Genomic DNA, 22,681 nt, shown 5'->3' on the forward strand with positions numbered 1-22,681 from the left:
AGCTTCTCCAGTTGAGGCCTTGCCACTAGGTGGGTGGTCCTTGTGGTCTGTAGTACCTGGTGGGGCCTGCAGTCTCACTGTGACCTGGATGTCATGGTCTGTAGTACCTCTGGTGGGGCCTGCAGCCTCACTGTGGCCTGGATGTCATGGTCTGTAGTACCTCTGGTGGGGCCTGCAGTCTCACTGTGACCTGGATGTCATGGTCTGTAGTACCTCTGGTGGGGCCTGCAGCCTCACTGTGACCTGGATGTATCCTTGCCATTGCTTAGAACACATTGCACTCAAGGGTATTTCTGAAGGTGTCTGCACTTCCATTAGGGCACACTCATCTTAGGCTCCTTTTGTGTTTTCCTGGCCGTTCCTGGACATATTATGTCTGCCTCATTTGCAGAACATCCAGAAAAATGAATATAGCACACAGTTGGGCATGTCTGGTAGACTCAATGCTGTGGAAAGAGGAGGACCAAGAGCAGAAACGGGCAACTGTAACATAGAGATGGAAGTCCACACTGTAGACACAGATGGGGGCTAGAGCTAAAGAGCAGGGAGGTTAGAAAAGGAGATGACTCAGCGGGTAGATGTGTGATGTGCAAACATGAGGACCCGAGCTTGGATCTCAGCACCCACATCAAAAAACAAAACAAACAAACAAAAACCCGAGCGTGAGAGAACACCTGTAACCTGTAATCTAAGCAGAGAGGGCCAGAGAGGAGTGGTTCCCAGGGCTTGGTTATGACAGGTGCAGCTGAAACAGTGAGCCCAGACTTGGTGAGAGAACCTGTCTCAGAACGTAGGCCGAGGGCCCGAGAGGGGGCTCAGCTAGTAAGAATTCTGATTGCTCTTGCATAGGACCCAGGTGGCTTCTCAGACTGAGGCGGGTGGTGGGGAGTTCCGCTGGTACATGTCCCTTTGTCCTGGTCAACGGCCTCTGCTGGCTAACAGCCACTCATTCCCTGCCCAGTTAGGTGTTTGCATAGTTTTCTCACCCCATCTTCTTTCTCTTGTCCCTTCTTTCTAAAGTTCTTATGCATGATTGTCCGTAGTCTTTGTTCCCCTCAGACCTAGCTATCACTGTCCTTGACACATACTGAACCCTTGACAGTTGTTGCTGAAGAAATGTCTGCCAGACATACCTGGATTCTGGTGGGTAGGATGGATGCCTCCAGACTGGCCAGTGTGGAGGAAGGCAGGGACAGAAGATGTCACAGTGCCAGGCAGCAACTGGGAGGAAGGGACCCATGTAGGTTTGTACCCAGTATGGCTGTTACCTGTCTCCCCGACCTTAGCCAAGGTTTTAGCTCCTTCCTGATATTAATTGAAGTGCCTTAATATCTTCATCTTTTAAAATTAATGTGATAAAGACAGCATAGGGATCTGAGGAGAGTTATGTGTTGTGTTAGAATACTTAGAAGAGGTTTTCCTTACAGTTTGCAGCATGTAGCTAGGCAAGAGGCAGCTCCATACTGCATTCAGAGATGAGGAGGGCACCAGGCGCCCCACAGATGAAAAATCCAGGCTGCAGGAGAAGGTTGGGCACATAAATTGAAGAGCAATTCTTTATCCTTGTCCCCTTTAGCTACCTCTTATACCAACTCTAAATGAAAAACAATGCTTTTTCTTTGAGATTACTGCTAATGATTCAAGTGCAGAAGTGTCATCTGGGGTTTGCAGACCCCAGTCATCTTTCTGTAACTTTAGGCACCCCAAATTGAGTGAGTCACTTACTGTCCCCTAAAAGAGACTCAAATAGCTGGCCAGTTTCATAAAGCCTGTCTGCTGACGCACTTGGGTGCCTTGCGGGCTTGGCTGTCATGGCCGCTGCCCTATCCGAGGTGGGAACTCTATGCTGCCCTGTGTGACTTGGGAGTTAGCAGACTCATTGGTTGGATCCCTGCAGATGATGGTGCTCAGTGCAGCCCCCATGTCCTGGTGGGCTACTGGGTTTCAGGACCTATTGGCGGCAGACAACCTGCTGTGTGTGTGTATTGTTTCCCACCAGCCAGTGTTTAGTTTGAAGAAACAGTTGATTGGTCAGTGCTTCCTTGAGAGATGTCTGGGAACAGCTGAAGTGCTAGCACATTGGAGCCCAGAGTTGTGGATTTGTGTCCATCATTTATCCTTTCCCTCCTGTGTGGTTTTCTTCTGCGTTGTTCATCTTGAAGGCTGCTGCAGTAGTCAAGCCAGAATTTCTGTGAAAATATTTCCTTAGGATAGTACTTCACCAGATTGGAGGGCCTCCCACATAGCTAAATTCTGAGAATAAAATAATACAATTTCAGAGACTAATTCAAACACTGAGCAGAAGGGGCAGAGAGAAAGGATCTAAGGATGGCTACAAGTTGATACACTTTACAGCTGACACCCACACCCACTCCCCAGTTAGAATCTGCACTATGAAATAGGTAAGAAAGTCCAAGCTCTGGCAGTGAGCCCTTCAGGAGTAGATAATAGTTCCCTAAGCCCGCGAGGCATTTTTAAATGGTGAACCAATTCCTATGCAGACACAGTCATGCACTTCTTAAAGACCCTTTGACATCAGTTACCTGTGTTACCAGAACTAACAATCACTGCTTCTAAAGGCATTGACTTCTAGCAGTTCCGAGGTCCATACAACTGTTACACTCCCAGAGAGTCTCTGTAGCCATGGAGATCACTGCAGTGAACAAAAGAGCAGCATCCTGGGCTGAACTGGTGATCAGCACTGCTGAGAAAGTTTTCACAAAGAGAGAAGTTGGCAAAGTGAAGTTCATGGCCACATTCTGTAACTAGACATAGCCTTGACCCCCCCCCCCCCCCAGTCCCATCTCACCTTACCAGTCCAGCCCTGACCCACCGACGTGGGGCTGAGGATTGAGTATTGACCCCCAGGTGGCATTGTCTTCAAAGACAAAAACTAGTTTCCTGGAGTCCTTGTTGAGGTAGTAGTGACTTCTAAGTCCAAAGAGAGGCCCAGCACTCCAGTGGCCCTCAGAGCTTAAGGGAAGAATTCATAGGAACTTCTGCCCTTAGGAAGTATGCTGCATTCCCAGTGTGCACTTGTGTTGGGAAAGCCCTTGGCTAGGTTGCAGGTCCACAGGTACTCACATCTCAAGGCTGGCTCATAGTCTAGGGAGAAGTAAACACTGTTAGCTGTTCCATCTAGCATCACATGTCTCTGCTCGTTCAAACAGCTAAGTCTTCAAGGAGGAAAGTGTGTTTGTAGCAGTTGCTAGGAAGCGTGAACTTTGAAGGGTGTGAATTTATGAATGAGTGCTTGGTGTCTGAAACGCTGGCTTTCACCAGACTATTCTGAGGTGTGTAGTTCACACCACCAATCCTGGTGTCAGTCTCTACCCACCTGGTTCAAGGTGCAGGGCTGTCATTTACAACCTAAGCAGTTGTCTCCCAGGTCAGGGATCCTCCTTTTTTAATGGAAGCTGAACCTTTCATAGTGAAAAGCACCTTTGGAATTAAAATTATGTAAAATAACCAATAGGTCAGGATTACTCATGCAGGGGTGTGGGAGAATTCAGCATATGCCCTGGTCTGCATGGGAAACTGTCTGAAAAGCTAATTGAAGAAACCAGCTAATAAGAGATCAATGTCCCAGCAGTGAAATGACCACACAGAAGACAGAACATGTGGCCAGAGCACACCGAGTGCAGACTGTCCTGGTCTCTCCCCCATGTTCTTGTATTATCTACTTGTCTTGTTGCTGTGACAAAGTGTCTGAGAAAGGCAGCATGAGGGAGGAAGAGTTCACAGTGGCTCACACTTTGAAGTACGATAGCCCATCAAGGTGGGCTGTGTCGGTGGCAGGCGCATGAGGCCGCTGGTCAAGGTGCATTCCTAGCTGGAAAGCAGGGGTGAAGACTGCTGTTACTCAGCTCATTTTCTCCTTTTTATCCAGCCTGGGACCCTGGCCCGTTGATGGGTGCCACCCACATTCAGGGAGGTCATTCCCCCACCTTGATGAATTTGATATCAGTAATCCTTCGATAAGCAAACAGAAGCATGCTTGTTCCTTTGTAGAGCCTGTCTTAATTACACACTCCTCAGACTTGTAAGCCCAGAAACTGTCCTGATCATCTCCGTCCAGAGCTCCGCACAAGGGCACTGTGACAGCTCGTGCAGAAATAAAGGCAGCCTTTGATCTGCGTTTAGAAGTGTGTTAAGCTTAGGGCAGCAGGAGAGACCAAAGCCAAGTCTGGGGCAGGAGAGTACGTTGGAGGGTGTGGGATGGTCATTCTGCAGATCAGAGGGCAGGGTGGTTCCTGGTCCCACAGTCTGGCTCGTTAGGTGGTATAGTTGGGTGGAAGGCTGGCAGCAGGAGGGCTGCGGTCTGGAGCCCCAGCTGGAGACAGGTTCTTTGATGATCTCTCTTGTGTCCAAAGAGATGCTACACATCGGCCTGTCGTTTGTTGTGCTGCCTCTATTGGAGACTAAATGTAGCCATATGGTGGTGGTGCACACACCTTTAATCCCAGCACTTGGGAGGCAGAGGCAAGAGGGTCTCTTTAAATTCAAGGTCAGCCTGGTCTACAGAGTGAGTTTCAGGACAGCCAGGGCTATTAAACAGAGAAACCCTCCCTCCAAACAAAATAACAAAGAAACTGGATGTGCCTTATTCTCTCTGATTTAGTTTTTACTCAGCAAACATTTATTTAGCACCCGCTGCTCATCAGTGACTATAACTTAGTTTGTGCCCTTAGGGGGTGCTAGAGTCCCCATTGCGGATGTGGTTAGTAGTGGTGGCAGCCCACACTGGGTTCCTTAGAACTCAGGTGTGGTACTGAGTGGAGCGCGTGAGAGACTTCGAGGCTAGTTGGTGGCAGTGAGGTGAAGTTCTCCTGGGATCTCGAAGGATGCATGGGAATCTAGCTAATGCGCCGCGGTGTCATGTCTGTACAGGACAGAGATTACACAGAAGGAATGTCTGCTGAAACTGAAGTTTGTGCTTTCAAATTATTTTGAGTGTATAAATTTCCATAATTTATATCAATCAGATAGTGGCAAAAATAGGAGAAAACAATAGACCTGCATGGTTATGTGTTCCCGCCCGGAGCCGAAATCGTCAGCTCTGAGGCCTCTGTGAACACTGAGCTTTAGCGTTGAGCTGAGTCTCACTCCTTTGTTCATCCTAACGAGTTGTCCAAAGCAGGGCCCACGGCGTAGTCCTTAGAAATTAAAGTTTAGAAGTCTGTTGTTAGATTTGTATTAAAGAATTAAGCCTTGTGCATTAGGTTAAGTTTTCTAGAAACAAGCACGAAAACAGAGTTGTATAACAGTTGTTTGGGAAGATAACTTAGAAGGGCCACTGAGACCAGGCAGGGAAGGCAGCCAAGGCTAGACTTGTTCTAAACTGAGCAGATCGGAGCTCTGGGCAGCACAGTGTCCAGAGATGCCCGAGGAAAGCCTGGAACTAGAGCAGACCAAGCAGTGGTGAGAGGAGACTGGGAATCCATAGGACCTCAGGGTCTCAGCGGGGCCAGTGTTACCTCCACAGGGTAGGTCAACTCCCAGCGAAACGTAAGGCTTCTAGAATATATTTGTTTACCTTGAAGTTGTCAGGCACAGGAGGCCTGAATGTGCGTCAGACTTCGTGAGCCTGCACATTGAAGATGATGCTGCAGGAGCTGAGTGTCCTTTGGCCCTCAGGCCTTTGACAGAAGAGCAACAGATAAGACTTTCATTAAAATTAAAGTTGCCTCGGATTAACTTTTGTGTTGCTGTTATTGATAACAAAGCCATAATTCAAGGCAGCTGTGCTGGAGCGTGTAGAATGCATGTAGAATGCATATAGAATGTATGTAGAATGCATGTAGACGCTTTAACCCGCCCCTCTTTCTCTTTTCAGGTGTCAAACATCCAGGCAAGAGCAGTTGTGTTGTCCTGGGCACCCCCTGTCGGACTGTCCTGTGGACCCCATGGTGGCCTTTCCTTCCCTTACAGCTATGAGGTTGCCTTATCAGACAAAGGGCGAGATGGAAAATACAAGGTCATTTACAGGTAGTGTATGTTTCCACACAGGTTTCATCGCTACTAAATTGCATCATTGAAAATAAAAAATAGGAAATTTAGACTATACAAATGTCCTTTTAAGTCAGTAATTTTAAACATTAGTAATGACAGGGCTGAGGGGATAGCTCACTGGCAGAGAACTTGCCTACCATGCTTGAGGCCTTGGGTTCAACTCTCAGTACTGGAAAGAGGGATAGTAATTATAATGTTAGGAATTAATTAATTTTATAATTATTGATCATAAATTAATATTATAGGGCTATGTGGTAAAATAAATTTATAGTACTATTGCCAATATAGTATTAATAAAAATTTTCTACCAAGGTCTGTCAGGACAAAAAGTGACTGCATTTTTCGGTTACTACATACATTAAGTGGCTATGAAGTGAATTACGCTAGAGTCAGTTCTTTCTCTAGGCCTGTGTCTTATTCAGGGTTCTATTTCTGTGAAGAGACCCCACGGCCATGGCAGCTCTTACAAAGGAGAACATCTGATTGAGGTGGTGTCTTACTCCTCAGAGGTTCAGTCCATTATCATCATGGCGGGGCGCATGGCAACATGCAGACAGGCATGGTGCTGGCTACATCTAGATCAGAAGGCAACAGGAAGTGGACTGTGACACTGGACAGTATTTTGAGCATGTAAGACCTCAAAGCCCGCCTCCATGGTGATACTTTTACTCCAACAAGACCACACCCATTCCAACAAAGCCATACCTCCTAATAGTGCAACTCACACCCTGTGAGCTTATGGGGGCCAATTGCATTCAAACTACCACAGCCTGTTTTTTGAAAACTACAATATTTTCATTCCCATCTTGCCCTGCCTTTCACCCTCTATACTGCACTGAAGGTACTCTAAAACATGTTGTTATGAGGCTTTATTAAATGGTCCAGTGTTGAGTTCACCCCCTGTTTTAAGGAGCCTCACATGTGGGGCTGATCTGGTGACTGTAGCTGTTTTCTCAATGTCATGGAAAGGTTAGGGTCAGGTCCTTTCTCCTTCGTACAGCTCATGTTTGCAGAGCAAGAAATCAGAAAGTCAGGTTTGTCTGAACTCCTTGTTGAACCTCCCTGTGGGTGGCCCTGATGAGCTGTGCGCAGCAGTGTAACTCAAACGAACACCACGTGTGTGTCACACAGAAGCCCTGATGAGCTGTGCGCAGCAGTGTAACTCACACAAATCCCACGTGTGCCTCACACAGAAGCCTTATTTCTCCTCAGTTGTCATCCCATCGATGCCATGCAGCGTTGCCCACTTTCTCTTCTGCCTTCATGGTGTGCTGCCCAGATGATCCAACTTGTGGACTAGAAAAGAGAAAAAGAGAGGAAAAGGACCACCCTCTGTTGACCTTTTCTCTTGCCTCCCACTCTTCTCTTTGGTCCTTTCTTGGTCCCTGCTTGTCCCCTGACTCTCCCGCACCTGCTCTCACCCTGGCATCATCTGACCTGTAGAGCCACACCAGAGGCCATGGGGTGGCATCACTCCTTTGTAAGAATACTCTAGAGATTGCTCTCTTTGCTTGGAATAAAACCTCAGTCAGATGCTCTGGTTCGTAATTATTTTATTCTGTTTTGAAAAGGGATACATTTAGAGACACAGTGGGAAAACATAGAGAGCCTCTACGTCCTCACTCAGAAATTAGAGACAGGGAAGGCAGACTTGCTTTATTGCCCAGGCTGGCAAGAGCTCATGTGATCCTCGTCCCTCAGCGTCTCTGGGAGCGGGAGCTATTCGCGTAGAGTATGGGTGTACACCGTTGCCCCCAGTTGGCTGCATCCTGTTGATTAGAGATGAACACTGGTGCTAGCAGCTGGAGTCACGGGTACTCCAAGGAGCCAGGCAGGCAGTACAGTGCAGCATGGCTTGCGGTTGGAAGCCTGTCTCTGCTCAAAGGGAGCCCTTGCCCCTCAGCTTCAGTTGTCAGGATTTGTTGATTCTTTGTTGACCTAGTCCAGCAGATAACAAGACATTTTCAGTTGCAGTGCAGGGCGAGCTACAGCTGTAGGCTAGGTGTGGTCATAGCTTCGGGCTTGAACTTAACAGGAGCAGCTTTATTTGAGAAGTTCAGACATCAGGCGTAAGAACAGATGCGGGCAGCTATGTCCCGCACGTCACTGACCTTTCACCCCTATCTTCGCTAGCTGTGTCTTTCTCTGCGTGTTTGTTCGCATGTGTTTCATCCACCGCAACCCTTTACCACTAAGTATTTCATGTTTTCTGAGCACAGGATGTTTTTGTAGATAACCATGTTGTTATTATCAATTTTATAAATACATGTCACCCCAGAACTTTCTTCTAACCCATTATCCTGATCCAGTTTTGCCAGCTGACCCTATGAGTCTCCTATTTTGAAAACTATGTCTCATTTGAAAACCATGATAGTGATTTATTCCTTCAGGACAGTGTCAGATAATATACTTAGCTGTCTAGTCTATTTTAATGTGCCATTTCATAATTTTAAAGAGTGAGAAATAAGGTATGGACACACACACGTACTTCAAAAAATATTAAATCAGTGTTTTGCTGTGTAGTTCCCTTGCCTGTCCTTAAATTTCTGATTACGCTGCCTCAACATCCTGAGTTCTGGATTCCAGATGTGTTCCCACAGCTGGCCTTTTGGCAACAATTAAACAGAAAATGCCTTATTTTGAATGGGTTTTTTCTTTATCACTTAGGTTGAGCTCAGTTTCCTCTTTTGGTCATAGAAGTGGTTTTGCTTATGTCAGAGAACTGTTTTGGGAGGCCTGGGGTGAACTGCAAGTTCATTAGGGGAGGGGGCTGTGCTGAGAGCATCAGGGTTTCTGCCAGGCTAAGTCTGGGACCAGCTTTGCCAGACAGCTGGCGTGTTTTCTTGCAGACCTACCTGTTTGTGTACGTATTTGCTTTTATGTCTTGGTTTAGAAAGTCATAAGACATTTAAAACTTAATCAACTTTGTTATATTTTAGATCTGAGTGGTGTCACTCAAAGTACTCTGATTTTCATTTTTTTTTTTTTAATAACCGTGAAACCCAGTCCCCAAGCTACTGTGCCTTTGAGACCAGTGTTAAACTAACAAATACTTTGTTGTTGCAGTGGAGAAGAATTGGAATGTAACCTGAAAGATCTCAGGCCTGCCACTGATTACCACGTGAGGTGAGTTAGGACCCAGCCCTGGAAGTAGCTGCAGAACCCTGGTGGCCACCATACATCCCATGCCCCTTCTGAAAGCTGGTGTTGAATGGCACTTCCCTCGTGGAGGGCGGGGCCAGAGCCGTGGTCATTTGTTCCCTTTCTGTACACAGCAGAGCAGCTTTGAGGACCCAGCGCTCTTCTGTTTTTTTTGTTGTTTGGCGGAAGGGCCTCTGTAGCCAGGGATGACTTGAACTTCGCTCTTCCAACCTCTGCTTCTCAAGTGCTGGGCTTGCAGGTCTGAGCCACGACGCCCAGTTCACACAGTGCCCTTCTTTCCGGTTCTTACTATTACAGTCTCCATTGAGACCTACAGAAATCTTGGCACATAAATATTTTGTTCCTAAATTATCTGTTGAAGTTACATGTAGACTTTCTTGTTACTGTGTCTTTAATGGTGAAATTTCCTGCAGTTAATGTGTAGACCCCATCACTTACTCCTCTTCCAGAGGTCCTGAGTTCAGTTCCCAGCAACCACACTGTAATGAGATGTGGTGCCCTCTTGAGGAGGAAACCTGGTCCATTGTTCTCATCAACTTAGACCATGAAACCCAGTATGGACAAGTTCAACAGAACCGCCATATACAGGCTGCCCATGCCTGCTTCAGCATCGCCAGGGCATGGATTTCATTGTTTCAGTGTGCAGAATAATGGGCCTTGTTGTGACATCTTCATTTACCCTTGTACTTTGTTCATATTCTGTTCCCATCTCTTCTCGCTGGCTCTCGTCCTCTGCCTCAGGTTTCCTGTGATTTTTCTGCTGGTTCTATCCTTCCCACAGATGGTCTGCTGTCTCTGCGCAGAGCTTTTCCTCAGTTTCAGCTCTCTCATCCTGTATGAGGACTGAGGGCTACAGGAAGCTTGGTTTTCTAAGTAGGGAGTTCCTTTCTGGAATTCCAGCACAAACTGCCGCCAATCAGTGGGGTTTCCTGGGACCAGGACATCCTCTAGGCCATGCTGTCAATCAGTGGGGTTTCCTGGGACCAGGACATCCTCCAGGTCATGCTGTCAATTAGTGGGGTTTCCTGGGACCAGGACATCCTCCAGGTCATGCTGTCAATTAGTGGGGTTTCCTGGGACCAGGACATCCTCTCGGCCATGCTGTCAATCATGTGCTGCTTTTATTAGCATTACCATCTGAACCATGTACTGTGTGGAAATTTATATACAAACTCATTTCAAGTTTAAAAAAGTTTTCTTCTTTCTCATTTTTTATAAACATACATGTAGTATATCTGCAAACCTGTTCCACCATGATGTTTCTATTACTATTATAATTGAAGCAAAATACCTTTATGTAAAGATGCATTGATTTATAAAGCTTAGGTCTTTTCTTAGAGTTTTATAAAGACAACAATTTTAATTAACTGATGTAATATTTAAAAAGAATCAATTTATAATTATCAAGGTATAATTAGTGCTTCCATTAGACACAAACAATTACGTGTTTAAATCTGGTTTTGTTTTGTTCTGTGGAAAGATGTTTCAGTCAGTAAGGGAGATCCTGAAACACACATTAAACAGCCAGCCACCAAAGCACGTGGTTGCTGTGTCAGTGCAGAGAAGTCTGGTCCCTGGGACTCCCTGCTAGCCTACCCCACTAACAGGTGAACCCCAGCCTAGGAGAGACTGAAAGGTAAGGTAGACAGCATTCCAAAGGAAAGGTGCCCAAGCTTGTACTGCTCTCTACGGAAATACTCACACACATGTGCACCTGCACACACATGTACCTATACACACACACACACGGTATTTTAAAGGAAAGAAGAAAATCTTGTAAATAAATACTGTCGTAAGTACTCATGCTTGACTACACAAACACACACACACACACACACACACTTCTATAAATAAGCATTTAACGATCTGCAAACGTGTGCTCCAGGCATTGTTCAGAGGAGTGTCTTCCTCCTTGAGTTGTCAGGGTTATAGTTAACATGGTGTTAAGATGATTTCTACTGTGCGAACCTAGGACCCAGACCTTAGAGACAGTCTCTTGAGACGCCTGTGCCGACTGCAGGGCGTGAGCCGCTGTCATCGCTGTCCTTGCCCCCTTTCTTTTGCCTGTGCTTCAATCTATATTAAAGCCTTTAAAAAATAAATTCCAGCTTTGTTTCAAAAACAGGAACTACTATTTCTGTCAGTGGTGGCCCCGCCGGGAATTTGAATGATGGGATAGACAGCAAGCCCACGACAAACTTGGCGGCACTTTTCAGTCACCAGTGTAGCAGTGTGCCCAGAAGTGACATAATGGGATGATATTTCCCAGAAGAAAATGATGTGCTGAACCATTTCTAAAAACCTAGTTGGCCAGCCCAGAGTGAAGTTATGAAATAGGTTCTGCTTCCGGGAGACTCTGGCTCTTAGGATGTCCCAGACGTGTGAAAAGGAGCTACGAGCCTGTTGGTGAAATTCTTGGAGCAACTGCTTCCTAAGTGTTTGCCTGATGTTGATATGGAACCCTGTGGAACCCCAACACAAATCAGTTATGCAGAAAAATGTTCTGGTTTGGGAGGTCAAGTGCAAAAGAAAACCCAGCTGATTTATTTAACCCAAGAAAATTATCCTGTGCTATAGATCTTCCCGTTACAGGATATTAGGGAAAACATATCAGAATATTAATCTATTTAATCTATTTATTTATTTGAGGGAAGGTTGCCCATGGAGATCAGAGGGCAGCTTGCAGAAATGGGTTCTCGCTATGACATGAATTCCAGGGATCAAACTCAGGTCATCAGGCTTGGCGGCAGGTCCTTTAACCACTGAGCCATCTTGCTTGCCCCTGGAATATTTACTATATATGCCATTTTTAAAGATTTCACTTTTTATATACATCATGGGTAAGAATGTAGCAAGCCTCTGTTACAGTTATAATTAGTTACTATTTATTTGCTGAACAGTTTTGATTAATAAATAATCCTGATGTGATTAAATAATATATCAATTTTTACTATTTGCAGCACATCAATGGTATGCTTTAATATTAACCTCATTTTTCCTTAGCTTGTATGTGTGAAATCACTGAACTTCTCATGTAAACAGCTGTCCCTTTTTGGAGAGGGGTTTGCTGGAGATTAAGCCCAGGGCCCCATATATGCTAAGCGCACGCTTTCCCACCAGGGTCTACCCACCGAATTTAGCAGCCGCTGCAGTTACAGATGAGCAGCGTGGCTTCATGTGGTGCATATAATCACCTCAGACTTTTACTTCTGCCCTCGGGTTCTTTTTCTGCCAAACTCTGTTTTACCAAATATCCTAAAGTCAAAATTAGATATTATGTATTTCATTTTAAAATAATGTTACCATCTTCACCTACCACTTAAAACACAATAGTAATTCTTAGTATCTTCAAAACTCGAAGATTTCTCACTTTTCCTCAGTTGTCCTAAAAATGAAGGGTTTACTTTTTTTAAAGTTTGTTGTTAGGAAAATTCAGATGTAGCCTGAATGTTATTTGGTTAGTGGATCTCAAATTTCTTTAACTCCATAGAGTTTTCTTTAGGTCCTCATGACTATATTGGGGTCATTTTGTGACCTGTGGAGTGTGCCGTACTCACTTTAGATGACTGAGGCTTCCCTGTCCTCTGAGTTTCCAGGAAGGTGACAGTGACATATAGTTAGATCTACATGTAGATTCATATATGATGACCTGTCCTCTTCACTTATCTTTGGTTTGTGCATCTTACTGTACTATAGCAAGACTATAGTCTTACTATACAGCATAGGCTAGCCTAGAACTCATTTTATAATTCGTTGGTTTCTATTGATTGATAAAACATCATGACCAAAAACTACTTTGAAAGCAAGGAGTTTATTTCAACTTTCCACTGTTTTTGGAGAGTGGGTGTCGTCCCAGCTATCCTGGAATTTGGTCTTGAACTCAAAAATCTTATCTGTCCCTGCCCCTGGAGTGCTGGGGTTAAAGGCATGCACCACCACACCTGGCTCGAGGTTAAAACTCTTAGGCCACACTGAGGGAAGTCAAGGCAGGAACTCGAGACAGTAACCTGGAGGTGGGAGGAACTGAAGCAGAGGCCATGGAGAAAGCACGCCTGTAGTTTGCACTCCTGGCTTGCTCAGCCTGTTTTCCTATGCGATCTAGGGACTACCTACCTGGAATGGCACTGCCCACCGTGGACTTTGATTATTAAGCAATGGGACCCTGCATTAATCATCAGGCAAGCTAATGTCCCACAGGCTTGTCTGCAAGTCAATCTGATGATGGGATTTTCTCCACGAGGTTCCCTTTTCTCAGATGCCTCTAGCTTGTGTCACATAGACAGAAGACTGACTAGGTTAGTAGCTCAAGGCACCTTTGAACTCACAGTCATCCCACTTCGACCTCCTTCATGCAGGAATCAGGCCTGCACATAGTGCTCAGGTGCTGTGACCATGGATTGGGGATACACAGCATCTGACTTTCTCCTATGTGGTGATCTTCATCTAAATCCTAAAATTCATAGGTACTGATATTTAAAGACACCAGCTCCTCCCCCCCCCACACGCATCCTGGTCTAGGCACAACTTGCGTTGGAACATTGTGACATAAAGTTTAAGCTTGAAGCCCACCATGTCTGCAACAATTCATTAAAGTCCATCCTGACATGTGGATGTGATCTTGGTGGGTCTCTGCAGTTTGGTTTTGTGTTAAACTGTTCATTTTACACTGTGTGCACAGAGGAACCTTTTCTCAGTTGGGCAGGGAGCAGTCTCATAATTGGTATCATTTCTTTGTCCCAAATGCTATGATGTCCTCCCAGAAGGCAAACAACACAAATACAAGATGGATTCTTACATTGCCTTTTAGGATCGGGTCTACATTTGTGCTTAGCATTTTTGCTAAAATCAGGCACATGCGTTGAATGCTGAGCCAAGTGCTTCAGAATGCAGAGAGAAAATCATTAGCCTCGGTGCTATGCGTGGGCATTAAATATGCATTGGATGGGCTGTTCTGGAATGCTGTCTCTGTTGAATTGCAGAGAGGTGCATTTGGCAGTGGCCCACAGGTTTCTCAAGAAACACGTCCGTATTTGTACGTAGATGTCCACGGTGCTCTGAGTAGTGCTGAGGTGTCTACCCTTTCCGTGCATTCTCTGCAGCCTGTGAACCCTAATCGCTGCCTCACATGCCTTCCCGACTGCTTCTAGCTAGTGCACTTCTCATCTTTTCTAGACAGCCAGGCCACGCCTGTTGGCATTTAGAGTGTATATATGGAAGCCACTTTGGGAGTGAGGCTCCACTCTTACACACAGTGTCTTTTTCAGTCAGCAGAGTTACCTCCATTGCAGTGGGGCTGGGTGGGAACTGGCCGAATGCCATCCTAATGAGATGGTTGTCCCTGTCCTTACTGACCAGAGCGAGGCAAGGACACGAGCGCAGTGTGCTCCTGTGTCAGGACTCTGCTCCGCTGTGGAGAGCCCAGGAAGCAGAGCTCTCATTCTGCCTGTCCGTTTCCTTTGCAGGGTATATGCCATGTACAATTCCGTCAAGGGGTCCTGCTCTGAGCCAGTCAGCTTCACCACCCACAGCTGTGCACCAGAGTGCCCCTTCCCCCCCAAGCTGGCGAACAGGAGCAGGAGTTCGCTCACCTTGCAATGGAAGGTGAGTATAGGACCAAGAACGCGCTCCGGCTCGTGGGAGGCAGTCAGCGGCCGTTCCAGACAGCCCGCTTGCATGGGAACTCGGGTTCCTGTGTAATCGCCACGTGAACCCAGTTTTAGGATGTATCAGAAGTTGATGTTTGTGTGGCAGGCAGAGGCAGAGGAGGTGGAGGAAGGACCTGCAAGATTCAATATGAGCACCTTCTCAGGAACTTGGTAGATCTCCCAGTGCATCCTGGGTGGTAAAAATACCTCCGTTTCATCACTCCCCTACTTGAGTTCATTTCTATGGTCATTTGGGAACTTCAGCATGCAATGTGAAGGTTTACAGATAAAGTAGGTTTGAGTTCTTAGGGCTTCTTCCCGAGATGAAATAATAGTTAAAGCTTCCCAGAATATATTGTGTTCTATACTCCATTAAGACTTGATTAATTTTCACTAATTAGTCATTAGCTCAATCAGGATTCCTATTTTTAACAGCCTGAACCATGTAGTAGCTCTCAGTACATATACAGTATACTGTCTAAAAATAACCATTGCCTAGCAAGCGGTCTTAGGTGTGTCACTTCTTTAAAGTTAACCTGTTGATCAGTTTCATGTTTCCAAGAAAACAGATCATTGCATCCTTTCCAGTCATTATTTCTCTGTCTTGATATCTAAAAATGTCGTTGAAACTGTCAGGCGGATGGAGATGATGGAGGGCTATGGTCCAGAGAGTGGAGGGGTGAGAGCTTCCGGGAGAGAGGAGCGAGCGACAGCGTACTTGTCGCCAGGCTTCTGTGTCCTGGTGTGTGGCCATGCGCTCATAGTCAGTGGCTGACATTGACTGTGTTGTTGGGACAAAGGCAAAATTGCAACTGGCTTAGACTCTGAACTTTTTTATTTTCCTTCCTGGCTTCCAGGGATAATCCAGGTCAGTGATTTCCCACCTTTTCAGAGTTTTAGCACCCAACAGCTCATCATGGTTGGTTAATTCCTTGGCAATTACACATCCATTTAAAACTAAGTTTACGTGAGTTAATAAAAATCTATCTTCTCTGAAGGAAAGATTTAGAATCTATTTCTTTTGAAAAAACATAAGCAATCTGAAGATTACCAGAGGGACCCTGGGGTCTTACAGGTTTAAAGCTGGGAATCACTGATACATCTCTGCTCTGCTCGGGTGGTATTCCGGTTTCAGGTGGACCAGCAGCTCCCAGAGAGGTGACTTGGAGGCCAAAAATACCCTGTTCCATTCAGTTATCGGCAAACATAATGCGGCCCTGGATTCAGCTCAGTGTCTAAGTGTTTAAGTGGTTGCCACCTGTTCTTTCCTCCAGAAAGAAACTAAGAAAGCCAAAGCACTGGGTTCTCCTGAAAGTTTTGCCAGTTACTTAAAAGTTCACCTACATCCCTATCCTGCCCTGCAGCCCAGACCCACCAGAGCTCAAACCACCAGTTCTCAGCTCACAGCACTTACCTGCATGCTGGCTCAGCAGGAAGGAGGGAGGGAGGGGAAGATGGGGCCTTAGCCCTTCCAGAGCCCTGATGATGAAGTAGCAGCTGTCGTCTGCTGAGTGCTTCTTATAAACCTGGGTGTGCTCCTGGGTGACGTATGTGTGGTCTCCCAGTTACCCATCGTGGATCTTCAGTCTTGAAATGAAATTTCCATGTTGATATTAAACAGATCACACCAGACTACTGGCAAGCAGACAGCTGGGCTGGGGTTCTGTCTGCAAGGGTGTGGTGGAGTTCACTGGGCCCATCTCTCTCTCTCTCTCTCTCTCTCTCTCTCTCTCTCTCTCTCCAAACCCAAGCACACTTTTGAGAAAAGATAGGCTCCTACTGTTTGCCTTTTATTTCGTCTGTCTATTGAGGACTTTTTACCCTGAGTGCTGCGATTAACCGGGTGGCGTCACCCCTTCCAATAGCTCGGGCTCTGTAAAGTACTCTTTCCCAGAAAGTTCTCATTGCCTTGTTGAACCTTGTCTTCTCAGTGACGCTGGTATCAGCCTTCTTTTACGAGCACAGGAAATGTTGAAGCCTTTTTTTGCTAACAATTGCGAAGGGCTAGTACCCTCTGGTAGTCTATCCAGAGGATGTAATCTTTCCATTTGTGTGCGTGTATGTGTGTGTGCATGCATGTGTGTGGTATGTGTGTCTGTGTGCATGCGTGTGTGTGTGTGTGTGTATGTATAGCACACTTGTGTAAAGGAGGGGTGGGGTGGGAGGAGGTAGAGTGGGGATGGAGGTATTTAATTCTACAGCTGGTTCTCTAATCCTAAGTACCTAAAGGAAAAGTAGAAAAAAACAAAAATCCAAAGCTCTGAGGAGAAGTCACAGAATGGCAGGCGTGAGCGCTCCTGCCCCAGCTCCAAGCAGTGTCCTGAAGCACAGCAGCCTTTTGTCTCTTGCTGCACTGAACCTAAAGTGACTCCTCAGAGTTTTGTCTCAAGGATGCAGGGTGCACGGTAGGGCAAAAGCATGGTAGGGGTGGGACTGGTTGCTTTACTGTCCTGGGAGGCCTGCCAGGGTTGAGCCCTCCTAGAGCTGAGCTGTGGAAGTTAATAGGTAATGCTGTCTACCAAGGCCCCGCGGCAGCTGCTGGTTCCTTCTCTGAGGGGATAGCATGGAGCCATGACAGCCACTGTCTTTGACCATGTTGCTCGCTTGTCTCTGAGCAGCTTTCTCCAATCTCATTTCATTATTTTCTTTTTTAGGCTCCAATTGACAATGGTTCAAAAATCACCAGCTACCTTTTAGAATGGGATGAGGTAAGCATCTTTCTACGTTCCAAAACACCATTTCAAAGATACTGGTCTTTCCTGAGGTGTGTCAGACAAAGGAAATGCCACATCAATACAGACATTTTGCTCAGGAGCTGCCAGCATGAAAAAGCAGTTAGATTGCAGCAGCACAGCGGAGCGTGCATTAAAATAAATCTACCTGCTCTTATGCGCGCGGTGCCACTGAAAGCCGAGGTCTTATCTATTCTGAATTGGCAGCGCCTCCCCAGGTGTTAATTTGTAGTAGCAGTTGGTTGTGTTCTCTCTGCTGCATGGGTGGTTTTGATAATGCAAAGCCTGCTGTTAGGGAAGCATGCTTTAGTTTCTTTCTTGTGTGACATGGTGGTCTTCCTTATATCTGTCTGGGAGTGGAACAGCGCCTGGAGTCTCATTCATGTCGTGCGTAGACCATCGTGTGACAGGGACAGTGCCCATGATGGAGAGAGCCTGTCCTCAAAGCCACTCTGCCACGAGCCAGTGCCCACGGCCTCTCCGTCCTCACACATCACACCCAGACACCCAGAACCTCCTGCAGGAGATCATGTGCGTGGCCGGTTCTTGCCCCTGGCAGGCTCCTGTGCCGTCTGTTCCTGTAGATTTATTTCTGCTGCATTCATTCCATTGGTGCTTCAGTCTCCCTTGCTGTGGTTTGGGAGAGGGCCTAAAAACTTAAAAAATAGAAAATGTAAAAAAAAAAAAAAAAAAAGAGTTGGGGGAGTAGTTGAAGTTACCTAGTCTTTGACTTGAATTCGAAGAGATTGAAAACGAATGTATGCATGAGCAAAAACATGACTTGTCAGGTGAGGACAACTTAAAAGGGAACATTTTAGATGCATAAAATAGTTAGCGATGACTTTTTGAAGTGACACACAGAATCTTCCCTGCTTTCTCTAGGCTGTATTTGCATTTGGGCTGCGTCGTAGCAGCTTTGAGTGACCAAGGATAATTGCCATGGTGGCCTTAGAACCTTACAAGTCCCTCCTAAGTACAGATAGGTGAAACCTCTGCCTTTCCAAAGATCTCCATTGTAAAGTGGTTTGAGAGGCCAACCGAACCCCGCGATAGCCCCGGGCTGTGTATATAACCCTGTATGTGCGCCAGTAGAGACCCGAGTGCTGCTCCTCAGGACCATCCACCCTGCTTCTAGAGACAGGGCATCTCATGTGTTCGGTTCAACACTAGGCTAAACTGGCTGGTCCTCAAGCCCCAAGGGTCCGCCTGTCTCTGCCTCCTCGGTGCTGAGATCACAAGCTTGTAGCACTGGGATTTTATGTGAGTTCTGGGAATCAAACTCACGACTTCACGATGCTGTCAGCACTGTACCAGCTAAACCACCTCCTTATCCCCCGTGTGTGGCTTTTTGTTCCACGCTTTTTGCTGTTTGTCTTCTTAGGACGGTGACAATCTAAGGTTGGAAAAGTCAGAGAAATTGAGTGGAAAATCTCCTAGGTAGACCCCTGAAGGAGCCAGCGGTGGAAGGGCAGCTTCCTCCTTCCCATAGGGTTGGTGCGCTCCCCACCATGGACTAGTCATCACGAGTTTACAGTGCTTAGCAGGGAGCCTTGTCCCTTCCCCTGCATGGTCTCCTTTTTTCTCCCTCCTTTTTACTTCATCCTCTGCCCTCTTAATGTTTCGGCTCTGCTGACTTCTGCTGGATCCCAGGCTGCCCCCACAGGCCAACAAGGGCTCTCCTGTGCTCTGTGGCTTCACTTGACCCTCCTAAGGTGTCGGACCAGCCCTGGCAGCAGATCGCAGAGAGCACAGACTAGGAGGAGGAGGACCTGTCCCAGCTTCATAGCAGGTGGCTCAACTTCTAGGCCTTCAGTTACCCAGTCTGTGAAGTGACAGCAAGGACAGTCATCAGCTCACAAGCTTCCGCGCTGTCACAGTGTAGGTGACTGGTGCTCACCTTTTCTGATCAGAGTGTTCGGGGATTGTTCTCAGTGTTATTCATGTATTCATTTATTACTTCTTCATTCTTGGCGCATACCCCTTCCTGCCTCCACATGGCAGACTGTGAGGGAAGAATGATAAGGTAGCTCCCTCCTCCCTGATAGCTGAGCAGGCTCCCAGGTGCTTCTCTGTGTACTTCTGAGCATCTGTAAATGATATGCAAATAAGGCCAACCTAGCCAAAGGCTCCTCATTTTTCCAGCCAGTTGCCTTTGTTTTATACCCCACGTTTCTCCTACAGTCCACCTAAAAAGGTTGAAAAATGGTTTCTAGGAGTTCATGGCAGTGGAACTACATACAGTAGCAACTAGTTCATCCTGCCCAGTTTATCATTTTAGAAGTGAAATTCCTACCAAAATAATCAGGGTACTGTTGTTTCTAAATGGGACCAAAGGCTCGGCGGACATCCTCGGAGTGGTTCACTTGAGTCTGCATTCCCGTGCTGCCCAGGCCCTGGTTCCAAAGCTGATGTTCAGAGAAGGAAAATGGCGTCTCACCCGCAGGAAGTGAAAATTTAGGAAGCCCTGACTTCCCCTCTGAAACCATCTGGAAGTTTCTAGAGCCAGTGCACCTGGTGAAGGGTTGTTTGTAGTGTCTGCCCTAGTGCAGCATGGTGGTGTCAGAGACTGGGAGATGGCCATTGTGCTGCAGCCAGCCCTGCCTGCTCAGTCCTCCCAGGAAACATACCTCCCGTCGCCTCTCCAGTGTCTGCCTCAGCCGCACACCCAGATGCTTGGCTCTCCAGGGACTGGAAGTACACTTGTGTAGAGAAAAGTTGTGGGGATGGAGAGGAACAGATCACTGCCCAAAAATAAGATGGGTGAAAAATGATTAAAAAAAAAAAAAAAAAAAAAAAAGCCATGGGAGTAGGTGCTCTCTGCAGAGCCTGGCAGTCTGAATCAATCCCTGGACCTGACATGGTGGAAGGAGATTACACCTTCACGTGTCCTCTGACCTCCACGTGCATGCCTTGCACACATGCACGCACTCGGAGACACATGCCGAGACAATAAACAAGTGTAAAAACGCTTTTTAAAGAAGGTTGTCCTGAGGAAGCCCACCCGCCCTCCGTCTTCCCACTGGGCCAAGGGTGATAACCTGGAGGGAAGGTGCTCCCCTCTGCATATGTACCATGTGTCCTGGTGTCCTCTGGAGCCCCAGGCTTTAGCGCTCAGCACAGCACGGTGGCCCCTGGAAACTAGATGCTCTAGGCAACTCCACCTAGAATCTCCAATAAGGTGATGAGGAAACATTTTGGAAGTATTGATACCTGAAGCCCAGCTCTCAGGCCTCTCCATGAGGTCTTCTGGGATAAAGCCAGGCCTTGAGCTCTGCACTGCAAGGGATGGGAGATCTCAGTGGGGACCCAAAGGGGACAGAGCAGCACCGGACAACTCTTATTCAAGCCTGTGGCCATTTCTTCCTCATAGAGTTTACTTGAAAGTTACTCGTGGGGCTTCACTAAAAGACTGGGTCAGTTTTCTGCCCTAGTAACTAACTTGGTAGCTCCTCAATTTTTAAATCCATGTGGAATAACCAACTATGTGGTGGGTATGAACATCTAAGAATGGAATCTTCTGGAATCCTTGTCTTCTCAGCCGTGAGATCAGTTTTTGACTTGATGTGGGTTGGTTTTCATTATTTGAAGTAGTGTGGCTTTTCCTGACCAAACAAGGGTCCTGCAGCTGTGACTCATGTGATCTTTGGACTTTTGAGAACTTGGCCCTGCCTGTTTGCAGGTAAGTGTCCTGCCAGAGACCCCCTAGGGGACTCCCTGGCGGGAGCCTGGCAACAGAGGTCATTGTCAGGGTGGGTCTGTATCTCTATTGGATGATTGTCAGCCGGCTTCTCTCCCACTTCTCCCCAGGGCAGCTCCTGGTCTTCTCAAGATTTATAAGGATCCCAGCTCAGGTCCTCAGGCTTGTGTGCTCCATGCATCACTTAAGGAGCCATCTCCCCAGGCCCCTCAGCAATTTTATGAAACAGCAGGCAGTGTTTAGACACTGGTTTTCTCAACACAAAGCGTTCTTCCCGAGGGAGCCAGTGAGAGAAAGAGGAAGTGGCGCTGTTTCGCGGTTCCTGTGGATTACCCGGTGAATCTCTTTAATTTGTGGAGATCTGGGCCCATCCTCCTTGGGCTCCTCTGTGTTGCTTCCTGCTTGGTGAGCTCCCAGCATCCTGTAGTGGAGGGGGGGGAGGGAGTTCTCTAGAAGAATTACTCCATGGTGGCTTGACTTACTCATGGGAATTGTTAGGGATTACTTCTTGTATGTATCTACCAATAACTAACGTGATTACCCCATAAATTTAAACCCACATGGAGTGGCTGATGATAGACTAGGGATTATAGAGTTCTCTAGGTTAGGGAACAAACCAGTGAGAGCCTTTGGATTCCCACGTGGTATATGCCTTCTCAGCCTGAAGCTTTCTAAATGCATGGAGAACTGGCCTTTTTCCTTAAAAAAGAAATTTAAAAAGTTAGATATTTTTGGTTGAATAGGAACTTTTTCTGTTTTAGGAAAAAAAGTTGTGTAAAGGAAGTATTGATGGGAGGTCAGCTTGTACGTCGCGCTCTGCGCCTCTGTGCACGTGTGCGTACTTGTGTGCGCAGGCACTCAGCTCATCGCCCAGAGCGATGGTGGATCTCCTGAGACTGTTGTTTGTACTCACTAGTGAGAAAGAACTGTTCTGTATTGGGATAGGTTTTGGTCTGTGTCGTCTGATTGTAGGTCACAGTACCTCAGCAGTCTGTTGTGTCCCTGAGCCTGGGTCTCTGCAGTGGGAAGACAGTGTCTGTTGTCTGATGGTACTGCTGCATGAGGACTGGATAAGGTGACTTAGCAACAGAAAATTTCAGGTACTGACCCTTCGACATGTAAATCCCTGTGAGGGACTGTTTGGGAATAGACTGTCTTCTGCCCAGAGTTTAAACAGGATTGCTGCTGACAGGCCATGTATATATAGATGTTCAAGTGCTGTTGGCATAGCTTCTGCCTGGGATGTGTGGAAGAACCAGAAAAACAGTTCTGTGGGTTGAGATGATCGAAGTTCACAAGAATCTTCTCACATGTGACTCAGCTGGCTGAGACAGATGTTCACATCGGCATTCCGAGCCGACTAGAGAGCCTACAGCTCTGGAACTAAGAGAGAGCCTACAGCTCTGGAACTAAGAGTGGACCGCCAGTCAGGC

General features: G+C 46.7%; 1 protein-coding gene across 3 annotated transcripts in view; it reads left to right on the top strand.

Moving 5' to 3' along the window:
* Positions 1-22,681, top strand: part of Fndc3b (fibronectin type III domain containing 3B) — a 299,935-nt gene that overhangs the window by 210,859 nt on the left and 66,395 nt on the right. For all 3 annotated transcript variants that reach the window (XM_057756973.1, XM_057756974.1, XM_057756975.1), the window contains 4 exons: positions 5,837-5,988; positions 9,079-9,138; positions 14,637-14,775; positions 17,474-17,527. In XM_057756973.1, coding sequence (XP_057612956.1) covers positions 5,837-5,988; positions 9,079-9,138; positions 14,637-14,775; positions 17,474-17,527 — 405 coding nt within the window. The remainder of the gene's footprint in view (positions 1-5,836; positions 5,989-9,078; positions 9,139-14,636; positions 14,776-17,473; positions 17,528-22,681) is intronic.

This window comes from Chionomys nivalis, chromosome 24 (genome assembly GCF_950005125.1).
Source record: "Chionomys nivalis chromosome 24, mChiNiv1.1, whole genome shotgun sequence".
Taxonomy (NCBI): domain Eukaryota; kingdom Metazoa; phylum Chordata; class Mammalia; order Rodentia; family Cricetidae; genus Chionomys; species Chionomys nivalis.